The 13,197-nt window shown below is 39.1% G+C and overlaps 1 protein-coding gene across 14 annotated transcripts in view; it reads right to left on the reverse strand.

Moving 5' to 3' along the window:
* Nucleotides 1-13,197, reverse strand: part of phldb1a (pleckstrin homology-like domain, family B, member 1a) — a 57,814-nt gene that overhangs the window by 31,727 nt on the left and 12,890 nt on the right. For 13 of the 14 annotated variants that reach the window (XM_048187731.1, XM_048187740.1, XM_048187732.1 and 10 more), the window contains 3 exons: nt 7,112-7,235; nt 5,859-6,029; nt 2,157-2,282 (listed from right to left, as the gene is read on the reverse strand). In XM_048187731.1, coding sequence (XP_048043688.1) covers nt 2,157-2,282; nt 5,859-6,029; nt 7,112-7,235 — 421 coding nt within the window. Of the gene's footprint in view, nt 1-2,156; nt 2,283-4,190; nt 5,009-5,858; nt 6,030-7,111; nt 7,236-13,197 lie in introns of those variants that run through there. The other variant, XM_048187744.1, reaches the window with a different exon arrangement.

Consider the following 13,197-nt stretch of genomic DNA (forward strand, 5'->3'; position numbering starts at 1 on the left):
TCTAGACCAGCTGAACGCTTCTGTTCACTCTTTGGAGCCAGGGCCACCGGTGCACTAACCATACAATAAACACGTTATTTTAGAGCCATAGCACAGTGGGTAGAACATGTGCTCACCTCACATAAGAGAAGTGACCCTTTTAAGGACACATGTCCTTATATTTTGAAATGTTTGTCGCTGTAATTTCACCAATCATACGTGTAGTTCTTGAGATATTTGAGGTAATATACTTCTACTGTGTCTAGCAGTCAGAGCAGAAGTTGCACCGCAAATTTGCTTTATTGAGAGGCCATCCAAAGATGCTATTTTTTTAATCCAGTGATGAAAGTGGCTAAGAATTGATAAGAAATAAACTATTTTAAAATTTAAATATTAATGAATCAAGTAAAACCTGAAAATAAGATGGATTTTATAAGCATGTGAAACTTCAGAACACTGCCTAATAATTGTAATCGCGTTCCATGTTATTAAAGCTGCAGTCCGTAAGTTTTGTCCTGTTTGTCGCCATCTCTGTTTGAAACCTGCAATTGCAGTTATTTATGGAATTATCATCTTTACGTGGGTTGTGCCTCACCGCCGATGAATCTAATGTTTGCTGTCTGTCACCACACCGGTATGGATACTGTACTTCGGAATCACAGATTCCGCATCTTGGAAGTATGACCAAAATAAGAATTTCCCCTGAAAATGTCATCTGAACAAGTAAGTAACATGTCTGCCACTTTTGCTCTGACCAACTGAGAAAAAAGCATTACAATAAATTGAGCTACCAATGGTGATTAAATCTAACAATTGCTCGGATGACGTCAAACTGTTATTATTGTTATACTTTGTTCTCAAATTGTTCATGTAAACAACATCAGCATTGCGTGACTATGTGTATTTAGCGTGTATATGCGTTACCTGTAGATTTCAATTTCTGTAGCCACTCTGCGATCTGAAGTCTTTTGCTTTTGACTATGGCTGAATCTCCAGTTGTCACTGATGACTGTCATTTGGACCTTTCTGGATTACAAACCGCTATCAAAATGTCAAGTTTAATTATTGCAGCTGCTGTGAGAAAAGGCTATAAATGATCCATCACCTGCAGCATCCTCTACATGCCATATAGCTTACTACCTAGGACTTCTTCTTTACGTATACAGACATGGTGTAATGACGCAAAGATGAACAGCTGCATGCTCGAATTTTTTCCGCGGAAACCCAGCAGTACCATTTGAATTAGAAAACATTATTACAAGCTTACTGTTGTGAATCGGGCTAAGGTAAGGAGATAGTTTTGAATACTGGCTGGTTATATACTTGATTTTGGATCATTTTTAACTTTTAATTTTTTTTTTATTTTTTAAAAAAAAGTTACGGACAGCAGCTTGAAGTATAATGTATTTTAATTTTTATAAAAATGTGCAATAAATTATTGCAGTTAATTTCCCAAGTATAGACCAGTATTCTTACATCAGGCCATTTCAATGTGTGTGTGGTTTTTTTTGTGTGTGTGTCTTTTTTACAGTACTGAATGAAAGACCTTTAGGGTCACTGAGATAAACAATGATGCACCAGGCAGTTACGCCCCCACACTGGCCTCACAACAATGTGATATTCATCACTGTTATTGGGTCATGTTCCTTTAAATGTCCAGTTTGGTGTTCAAGGATTTAAAACTAACAGGGTCAAAGCCATGGTCTCTCAACAGGGGCTTTCCAGCAGTTGACAGAGTGCCTGTGGCAATTTAAATTCCCATTCTTTTCAAAGAAGTGAATGCTCCTCCAAGGATCTCACTTCCTGGTTTCTTGACTATTTGAAATTAGTGAGTGTTGAATGAGTGAGAGCAGTGTTTAAAATGGGCAATGGTACAGTTGGAGTTTTCTCCAATAACATGGATATTAGAGGCAGGATTAGGCCAAGTTATTTTAGGCAGATTTGTGTCACCTGAGCAGTGTCTGGAACTTGTTAGAATTATCTAGGGTACAATGCCTCTCTGTGCTATAACGTTTAGTAATTAAATCAATGGAACGTGCACCATTATTTGCAAATGTAGCTCTCTCTCTCTCTTTTTCTGAGGGCCTTTAGCAACTTTAACTCCCCACAGCACAGTATCCAGAGCAGTTCTTATACTACTAGATTTTAGGTCGGTGTAATTTTGTTTCTGCTTATACCTGAGTGGTTCTTGTAGGTACTGGTAAATCCAGGGCTTCCACCTGGCATCAAACTCTTCATTCTTAGGGCCTCCTCTGGGTGGTTAAAGCGGAAAAAGGATGACTGACCAAAACACAGCATACACCCTGAGAAAAAAGAAGCATTGGTGTTATATAATCAGAAAAGTTCTTTATGATAACACTTCTAAAGTAATTGGGTTTATTCAAGTCGACAATAATATTAAAAAATAAATAAATAAATAAAATCACACTGAATTCAAGACTACATCTAGAATTTGACTACATCTCCACTAGAAAGACAGATATTTGTGAAATTTAGTGTTTATAAGTCAGCAGATATTTTCTGTGACCTATTATTATGTGGAGATGCCAGCCCCATTACTAACAACCCTGAATGGAGCAGAAGCATCTTATACTTCCAACTGCTAAAGTTGTAATAATATCTTCATAAATCTGACTTTATTCTTTCAAGGTAATCTAGAGCATCTGAATGAAACAAAACAGGGGTGTGGATGAAACATAGTAAAGCCAAACAAAAAGCAATCAGTACAAGTCACACACACAGTGTTTTTCTGGCCTGGATCCATGTCCTATTTACACGCTTTATTGGAACTCACTTCATGGCTTATCTTGCCATATCATAGGAGTTCAAACAAAAAGATTAAACTGAGTTTGTCTATTCGTAGGAAATGCACATATACCTCCTATACACTCATATTACTTTGTCCTCTGCCCTTATGAAATTGCTGTGATTAATGGGGCAGAGGGATCAATGCAGCGTCTGTCAAAATGCCAGTGAATTATGACCCAGACTTCCATTTCATAATGAACATTGGCACAGAAAGCAGAGAGAGAATATAAGATCAGTATGACTCATTGCTGACTTACAGTACAGTATCAGACAGGATATGACATGCAACACGGACATGGGCTCCACTTAATGCCATGCCTATATTCAACAGAAAATGCAGACCCTCTTTTCAACACTGGCTCACCTCTGTACCTATATCACTGTTTCTGAACTGTCAGTCTTTTCTTTATTAAATAGCTTTCCCTACTATGATGTCAAAGCTGAACTTACAGTGTGTTTCCATATATTTTTTCCACATATGGGCACATACGTGACCCAAAACAATATGTAGCCACATATTTAAGAAAGAACAGACTGTAATATTTTAAGAATCAACAACAAACCTTAATAGTGGTGGTCATGTCAATATCTTAATATGGTGGTTACGGTCCAAACTGAGTATTCACTCAGAGAAATAAGTAAATATAAATACATAAAATATTCAGTTTGTACACTTTCTAAAACTGTGGTAAAGACACACTGAATTAGGTCAAAGCACTAATGACAGACTATAACCTCTACACAACTAAAAGACTAAACAATCAGACATATGGCACAAGAGGGCATCAGATCAGGGTCAGGCTGGGCATAATGAGGTCAGAAAAGGGTTTTGTAGTAATCAAGGAGAAAGGAAAGATAGATAATATATAGAGAGAGATAAATTAGAGAATTTATACTGCAGTGCTGTTTTATTATCACTATTATAAGTCACATAAAAAGACAGACGTAGTTTTGATGCGTTTTGAGAGCGTTCTCAGAAAGTGCACGAAAGCATGAATAATAGTCTGTTTTTTTAAGCAGAAGCGTGTGGAGAACATTAAATAATTTTTCAGTTATTTCTCTACTTACTAGGCTACATACATTACTGACTGAAAAAATTAAAGTTAATGCGTAGGTATGTCACGATACTGGCAAAGGCTACTGTAAAGTTTGGCTATACTATATTTAACTCAGTCAGCTATAGTTTAGATGTCTGACCTGATAAAAAAAAAAAATCACTTAGTTCTAAAGACCTGTCATCTTTAATCATACACATCGAACACAAAGGGATTAATAAACGGTGTTCGCTGGTTAATCAATAGTAGCCTACGCTGTCTTTGAAATAGGCTACAAAGCAGCAGCAACTCTACAGCGTAACAAGCGAATAATTAGTAAAATATTGAAGATAAAGCAATTTCACCTACCAGGTTTGGGAAACAAACTCAAACTTATATCCAATCGATTGGAAACGCTGAGAAACGGTTTGTGTGGAGGAGCTCTCGCACGTCGCGCGGAGTAAAGAGCACCGAGCGCGTGTGTCTGTCCGCAGCTTTTGTGATGCAAATGTCAAGCGCTACGACAGCGCGTCCACTCACTGACTCCTAATACAACACAAAACAGCACAGCTGTCACCTGCCCGACTGTCATCGCCAGCCAAAAGAAAATGGACAAGAGAACGGAGAAGCAGTTAATACAACAAAGTGTCCGGTATCCGGAGAATTTAAGATATACTTTCCTCCTCTGGCTAAACTCTGAACCTCACCAATGTTCAAACGCTACAAGTTGCTTTTAATGCAACTCGAAATTTTGATTAAATTTAGTTATTTTACTTTACAGTCATTAAGTCTGTTCAGGACGCTTCATTAAGACAAATGTATCGAAGTCGCATGGGTGGCACGTTGGACAGCTGTCCTCGCGCCGGCTGTCTCAAGTTATTGTCATGCACAGATCGCGAGCAGGGGGGCGGACTGCAAATGAGCTTATCCAGATCAACATGATCACTATCCCTTGATCACCAACGGTCGAACTGGTAATAATAAATTAGGCTACTCTTAGTTAAATGTCAAAAAGAAATGCTTAGGTCAGGTGTTCCCATAAGCTTGAAATACGTTAACTTAATAGGCTACATATTTGTTTAATAGAACAGCTATTAAGATTAACATAAGATGATAAATAACATGAAACTTATTGAGAATTCTGAGAATCCAAATCAACAAAATATCACATTTTTCTGTAGAATCACACTTCCCCAATGTACAGAACTAATACAAAGAAATGTGATTCAAGAGTGCCTGAAATAGCCAAACAGAGTAGGGCAAGGTCAAGTTCTTCAAATGGAAGTTCAAACAAGCCTTCATCATTATCATGGTGCAATTTCCTGGCCTAGTGTAACACAAATACACACTGATGTGATTCCAAAGTGGACAGCCTGAAATAGCTCCAAAGAGTAGTGTATGGTCAGGTTTTTTAAGGGATATTCAAACAGACACTTATCATTACTAACACAAAGTGGTTACACAGTTATATTTGTCTTAAAAATGCAATCTTATCTGTGCTAGAAATGGTAAATATCTGATGCAGAGTCAGCTATTGCATTATATAGAAGATTCACAGTGTTCTGAATTCAAGCAAAGGCCTTCTCATTTAGTATGACGACTTCTAACATTAGAATCAAGTAGACCATTCAGTCTGATAATAGCAGAAACATGTCCACCGGAGACATAATCCACTGGATGACTAAGTCTCTTGATGGGTGGAATGGTATTTAGAAATGTATGTTATTGATGTGAATCTCTTGAATAACTGTCAAAAGAGTTCAAGGCAACCAGTTGAAAATGGAAATCCAAAAGAAATTCTTACATTAAGAAACCTTCAGCTGGACACAATGTTGCTTTTTTCATGCATACATACATACATAAATAAATGTGTATGTATAATCAGATGCAGTTCTCCTTATCAGACTATGAAGTGGATTTTTCAATTTTTAAATTCCATATTAAAAGTAAAGCTAATTTTGTAACCTAATCAACAAATGGAACTAAAACCAGGTGAATGAGTTTGAGAGCAACTTAAAAAGAAAAAACATTGCTTACCTTGTGTGAGTCTGACTGGTTTGGTAACTGCTAAACCATCCAATGAGCACTGATTTCCACAGGGGTACAGGGTGATGACTCCCCCCACATTTTCAATGTAGCAATGCTGAGCAGTGACACCTGGACCCTGAATATTAATGTCTGTGTTCCCATGGCCGAGTGTAGTCTTCCCTGCAACATGTGATGGAGATTCAGTGCATTAAATACTGATTATTGCTACATTGCTGTACCCACTTTAAATAGTTTCAGGAATTAGAAAAAGAAATGTTGCAATAATGCATATGAAATGCTTGCAACAAAAGGACACTGATTTATGTTCCCTTCTTTAACAAGAAGGGAACATAACCCCCCCAACTCCAATGCCCAACCCTGTCTGAGTTATTTCATTTGAAGTGTCTATGAAGCAGATGTGAGTAAAAAGAGCCATAACCCAAGCCTATTGTGAGAGCAGACGTGGTAAGAAAAAAGTGACAGGAGTGGGTGTATGCTGCATGTTAGATTGAAGATGAACATAATTCATTCTTTCAGAAAAGGCTTTTTCGAGCAGTCATACACATTCCCTTAGACAAATGTGCATGCTCTCATACAAGCTCAGTCACACAGTGTGAAACAACAGGGGGCTGCCAAAGTCAGGTCATATAGCCTCATAATTCTGTCTCTTGTTCTAAAGCCACTACCATCGTAAATGCAATATACAAGAAACAGCTGAAACCAGAATACTCTTCAAAAAAAAAAAAAAATCTGTCTGTCTGTCTGTCTATCTATCTGTCTGTCATGAGCACAGGAAACTGGTGTTTTCAATCCCCTTTAAAATGATTCACTGATGAATAGTGTACTACATCGACTTCCTCTGGGATTTATACTTGAATGCTTGCTCTCATTCTTCCTCAATGTCAGGGGATGAAAAGTCCTCTATTTGTCATTCTTCATGAGTTGAAGCATAGCCAAGCTATGAGGACAGTGCAGTGAGATTTGTCCTCTCTCATGAACTTACCCATCACCGCACAAAAACACAAATACTGATCTTAATTTGGAGTCCCCAGTTTTTCAGTTGGCATCCCCTCTGTCTGTGTGATCATATAATTAGGTCTCAGAATTTGAAAGAAGCATTGCCACTAAACACAAATTCCACAGCAAACCACATCCTTGGTCAAACGACCATGTTTGCATCTAATTTAGCAGATAGAATCTACTGGGATACTTCATGAGGGTGTGTTTTATATTCAGTTACTTTATAAGATGACTGAACTTACCCTCTGGCAGGGGCAGCAGAGTTATAGCCGTACTCAGACGGCCACTTCCCAAGCTGACAAGATGGGGCCGTTCTGCCTGAACTTTGAGAGTCTTGCCTGTTTCAATCAGGTCCAGCGGTGTGCTCTGTGGAAATATGCGGACAATACAACAGTAAACTTTTTAACAATGGATCATTTTTTACAGCCTTTGATCACCATTAAAGTGACCTGTACTTTTTGGACAACTGCTCAGGGTTCCCCAAACAAGATTAGTGTAATTGAGTTAGGACCAATTGGACTGCAGCAGCAGGGTAAGAGGCTAACTAGGCTAAATGGGTTTAGCTCCATCAGGTACCACCATGCAGGCTAACAGGATTTAGCTGTTAGATGAAAGACAAGGGATCAGACTGATAAATGACCAAAGGAGGAACGTATTTGGCCTCAGCATGTCACAGATGGAGGTTTAAAGGGCAGCATGGGGATTATTTGCTTGGTAAATCACACTTTGATGCTTGAGAGAGTGATGAGGCACTGAATTGCATTGAAGCAAATGGTACAAAATAGCATAATATAGGGAAATAGCATATTTCATTTATTTTGTGTCTTTAGATGATGTCAGAAATCACACAGGCTATGATGCACACAAAAAAATTAAAGGAACACTTTTTAATCAGAGAACAGCATCAAGTCAGTCAAACTCCTGGATATTGATCTGGTCAGTTAAGTACCACAGGAAGTTGTTAATCAGTTTCAGCTGCTTTGGTGTTAATGAAATTAACAACAGGTGCACTAGATGGACAACAATGAGACAACCCCCAAAACAGGAATGGTTTTACAGGTGGAGGCCACTGACATTTTTTTCCCTACTCATCTTTTCTGATTGTTTTTCACTAGTTTTGCATTTGGCTAGGGTAAGTGTCACTATTGGTAGCATGACGCGATACCTGGACCCTAGAGAGGTTGCACAGGCAGTCCAACTCCTCCAGGATGGCACATCAATATGTGCCATTGCCAAAAGGTTTGCTGTGTCTCCCAGCACAGTCTCAAGAGCATGGAGGAGATTCCAGGAGACAGGTAGTTACTCTAGGAGAGCTGGACAGGGCCGTAGAAGGTCCTTAACCCATCAGCAGGACCGGTATCTGCTCCTTTGTGCAAGGAGGAACAGGATGAGCACTGCCAGAGCCCTGCAAAATGACCTCCAGCAGGCCACTGGTGTGAATGTCTCTGACCAAACAATCAGAAATAGACTTCATGAGGGTGGCCTGAGGGCCCGACATCCTGTGCTCACTGCTCAGCACCATGGAGCTTGATTGGCATTTGCCATTGAACACCAGAATTAGCAAGTTTGCCACTGGTGCCCTGTGCTTTTCACAGATGAGAGCAGGTTCACCCTGAGCATGTGACAGACGTGAAAGGGTCTGGAGAAGCTGTGGAGAACGTTATGCTGCCTGTAACATCGTTCAGCATGACCGGTTTGGTGGTGGGTCAGTGATGATCTAGGGAGGCATATCCATGGAGGGACGCACAGACCTCTAGACAACAGGCTAGACAATGGCATGCTGACTGCCATTAGGTATCGGGATAAAATCCTCGGACTCATTGCCAGACCCTACACTGGTGCAGTGGGTCCTGAGTTCCTCCTGGTGCACGACAATGTAGCTTCATGTGGCGAGAATATGCAGGCAGTTCCTGGAGGATGAAGGAATTAATACCATTGCAGACCTGCCAACCTTGGAAATTTTTTTCGAGTACCAGTGTGACGGGACGGGGCACGTTTTTTTTTTGGGGGAGGTCATTTTTTTTTTTTTTTTTACATTTTTGAGAATACTATACACAAAGCAGACACACCCACCCATCTTTGTTAATCTAATTTTGACTGTTAAAGTTTTATAATATAACACAATTAAAAATTTCACTACACCTGCTCAAAAGCATTTTTTTTAATTCATGATTTATATTGCATTGCATAATGTGTGCTTATACAAACTGACAACCACAAGTGAATCGCATATATTTAATATGGACTAAAAAATTTGGTTTGCAATTTCAAGTAGGCTATATTTACATACAACTAACCTGACAGTCTTTTATACAGGTTTAGGTCTATACAGGTCTAAGATTAAGAAACCCTTAGAAAACAGTAAACATTGAGTTTACATGTGATTCATTTAAAATACTTAATTTATTATTCCAATATCCAAATATGATACTAAATCCCACAGAAAAAAAAGGTTTCTATTTGTAACGAGCTGTCTTTGAACAAGACAAACATTCGCCGATTAAAGGTTAGCCAATACAAACATATTTATAGAAAACAGCTGACAATGAATAGAAATGACCAATAAGAGCAAAACGCATCGAGTAGGCCTATTCAAGAATGTCAAGTAACGTTAGAAGTTAGCCCGACATATAACGAGGGCCGGGGGTTGTCAACTAAAGCGTCCGGTGGATAATTAAAAATGTTTTCTGACAAAAAAATAACACAAGGAAGAACAAAGTTTAAACCTAGAACGTCAATTTTCATTTTACAATGATTTTCCTCTGTGCTCGCGGCCTCGCGCGCGCGTTTGTGTATGAGAGAGAGCTCGCGCAGCTCTGATCAGCGGTACTTTTAAATGCATAAGTGCTAGTTTTCATACAAAATAAGTAGGCTATGTAACACAGTTAGGTAGTTTAGTTAGTATTAACACAATAACGCAACACATGTAGGCTATACGTTTCTGAACACAGAATAAATAAATAAACGCCTGTTTCTCCAGACTCGCGCTTGTCAGTCACACATCACAACATTTTCATAATCACTAAACCATATAGCGATTTCAATTTTATTTAGATTTGTTGTTCAACATTACTTGAGCATTGTATACCCGTTTACCTTAAGGAGTCAGAAGTACCGTGACTGCTGTCCTCGCTTGAGAATTCAGTCAGTGTCAGACGGCGGGAGCGGAAGGAGGATCGAGCGGGATTTTGTGTTGCTGTTGATTTGCAGTCTCTTTTTTAAATGATAGGCCGTATGCATTTGTCAGTCATCCCCGCTTGCTATTTGGGGAAATTAACCCAGCGCTATGATTGGTCGAACTCTTTCTTTTGCTGGATTTGAGTATGCGTGCACAGAGGAGTCACCGGGTTTTTGCGTAGTATAGAGTGACAAATCGTACCAGCGTACTTTGATGTCAAAATGCGTACTTGGTACGCAAAATGCGTACATGTTGGCAGGTCTGCCATTGAATGGCATCCACGCTCACCTGACCTAAATCCAATAGAACACCTCTGGGACATTATGTTTCTGTCCATCCGACGCCGCCAGGTTGAACCTCAGCCTGTCCATGAGCTCAGTGATGCCCTGGTCCAGATCTGGGAGGAAATACCCCAGGACACCATCCGTCGTCTCATTAGGAGCATGCCCTGATGTTGTCAGGCATGCATACAAGCACGTGGGGGCCATACAAACTACTGAGTACCATTTTGAGTTGCTGCAATGAAATTTCAGCAAAATGGACTAGCCTGCTGCATAATTTTTTCACTTTGATTTTCGGGGTGTCTTTGAATTCAGTCCTCTGTAGGGTGATAATTTTCATTTCCATCAAACGATGTAGCATCCTTTCATTCCAAACACATTACCTAGTTCATATCAGTATAGAAATCCAGCATGATATTTTTCCCCATTGAGATCTGATGTGTTTTCAAAGTGTTCCTTTCATTTTTTAAACAGTGTATTTTAGAAAGAAACTGAAGAGCAGCCAGTGGCTGGTAGGGTTTGGAAATTTCACATCAGTCTCTTTTCCCCATCTGGGATGTAAAACTCTAAATGGACTGGCCATAGGGAATATGCAGTGGGCCTTTCTAAAACATAGTTATATACAAAATTAATATATACAGATTTTGAAAAAGTTAGAAGTTTATTTTCTTTTTGAAAAAAACATAACATCACTGGCCTAATTTAAATTATGTAAAAACAGCTATTTCAGATATCAAAATACAGTAACATCCAAAAGTTGCATTGAATGCATATGTGATGATACAAACTCAATTCCAAAAAAGTTGGGACACTGTACAAATTGTGAATAAAAACAGAATGCAATGATGTGGAAGTTTCAAATTTCAATATTTTATTCAGAATACAACACAGATGACATATCAAATGTTTAAACTGAGAAAATGTATAATTTTAAGGGAAAAATAAGTTGATTTTAAATTTCATGGCATCAACACATCTCAAAAAAGTTGGGACAAGGCCATGTTTACCACTGTGTGGCATCCCCTCTTCTTTTTATAACAGTCTGCAAATGTCTGGGGACTGAGGTGACAAGTTGCTCAAGTTTAGGAATAGGAATGTTGTCCCATTCTTGTCTAATACAGGCTTCTAGTTGCTCAACTGTCTTAGGTCTTCTTTGTCGCATCTACCTCTTTATGATGCGCCAAATGTTTTCTATGGGTGAAAGATCTGGACTGCAGGCTGGCCATTTCAGTACCTGGATCCTTCTTCTATGCAGCCATGATGTTGTAATTGATGCAGTATGTGGTTTGGCATGCTGGAAAATGCAAGGTCTTCCCTGAAAGAGACGAAGTCTGGATGGGAGCATATGTTGTTCTAGAACTTGGATATACCTTTCAGCATTGATGGTGCCTTTCCAGATGTGTAAGCTGCCCATGCCACACGCACTCATGCAACCCCATACCATCAGAGATGCAGGCTTCTGAACTGAGCGCTGATAACAACTTGGGTTGTCCTTGTCCTCTTTAGTCTGGATGACATGGCATCCCAGTTTTCCAAAATGAACTTCAAATTTTGATTCGTCTGACCACAGAATAGTTTTCCACTTTGCCACAGTCCATTTTAAATGAGCCTTGGCCCAGAGAAAACGCCTGCGCTTCTGGATCATGTTTAGATATGGCTTCTTTTTTGACCTATAGAGTTTTAGCTGGCAGCGGCGAATGGCACGGTGGATTGTGTTCACCGACAATGTTTTCTGGAAGTATTCCTGAGTCCATGTTGTGATTTCCATTACAGTAGCATTCCTGTATGTGATGCAGTGCCGTCTAAGGGCCCGAAGATCACGGGCATCCAGTATGGTTTTCCGGCCTTGACCCTTACGCACAGAGATTGTTCCAGATTCTCTGAATCTTTGGATGATATTATGCACTGTAGATGATGATAACTTCAAACTCTTTGCAATTTTTCTCTGAGAAACGCCTTTCTGATATTGCTCCACTATTTTTCGCCGCAGCATTGGGGGAATTGGTAATCCTCTGCCCATCTTGACTTCTTAGAGACACTGCCACCCAATCATGTTGCCAATTGACCTAATAAGCTCTCGTGAAATCCAAAATGAGCCAATATTTGGCATGACATTTCAAAATGTCTCACTTTCAACATTTGATATGTTATCTATATTCTATTGTGAATAAAATATAAGTTCATGAGATTTGTAAATTATTGCATTCCTTTTTTATTCACAATTTGTACAGTGTCCCAACTTTTTTGGAATCGGTTTGTACATATAGTGGGGAATTACATTACATTACATGGGTTGTGATTGTGATAGACAGGCTTATATCCTGGGTTGTTTTTCCGTCCCACCTAGCCCTGGTATGAATGGACTTCACCCCTCTATCTTTCATACCATTTGCTACAGTTAAATAAAGCTTTAACACGTATTTAAAGTGTCTTCAGATGTCATCTTTTCAGAGTCTAGTGCTAGCGTTCATAGAAATAACCTTTAAAACTGAACATTAGGCTTCTAATAACAATGTATAAATTCTTTCAAAAGTAATTAAATGTCACTGTAGTTTGTTTTAGCTTTCATATCTTATCCTGTCATCTCCTGATAATAGGGCTGCATATAAAGCTGCTACACAGTTTCCATTGTCCTCTGACATTTTTTCTACACAGAGCTCAGTTGTTTGTGTTTCTCTCTCTTTGTGTGTGTGTGTGTGTGTGTGTGTGTGTGTGTGTGTGTGTCTGTAATCATACTAGTGAAGTTTTAACAGGTGCAAAGAACTAACTTAGGTTTGATGTTTTTGAGAGCCTGTAATGTTTGATTGGTGGAATACAGTGCAGTGTTTGATTAAGATTAAATGCAGACAGAAAGGCTGGACTCAGCCTC

Source organism: Megalobrama amblycephala, linkage group LG4, assembly GCF_018812025.1.
Source record: "Megalobrama amblycephala isolate DHTTF-2021 linkage group LG4, ASM1881202v1, whole genome shotgun sequence".
NCBI classification, from domain to species: domain Eukaryota; kingdom Metazoa; phylum Chordata; class Actinopteri; order Cypriniformes; family Xenocyprididae; genus Megalobrama; species Megalobrama amblycephala.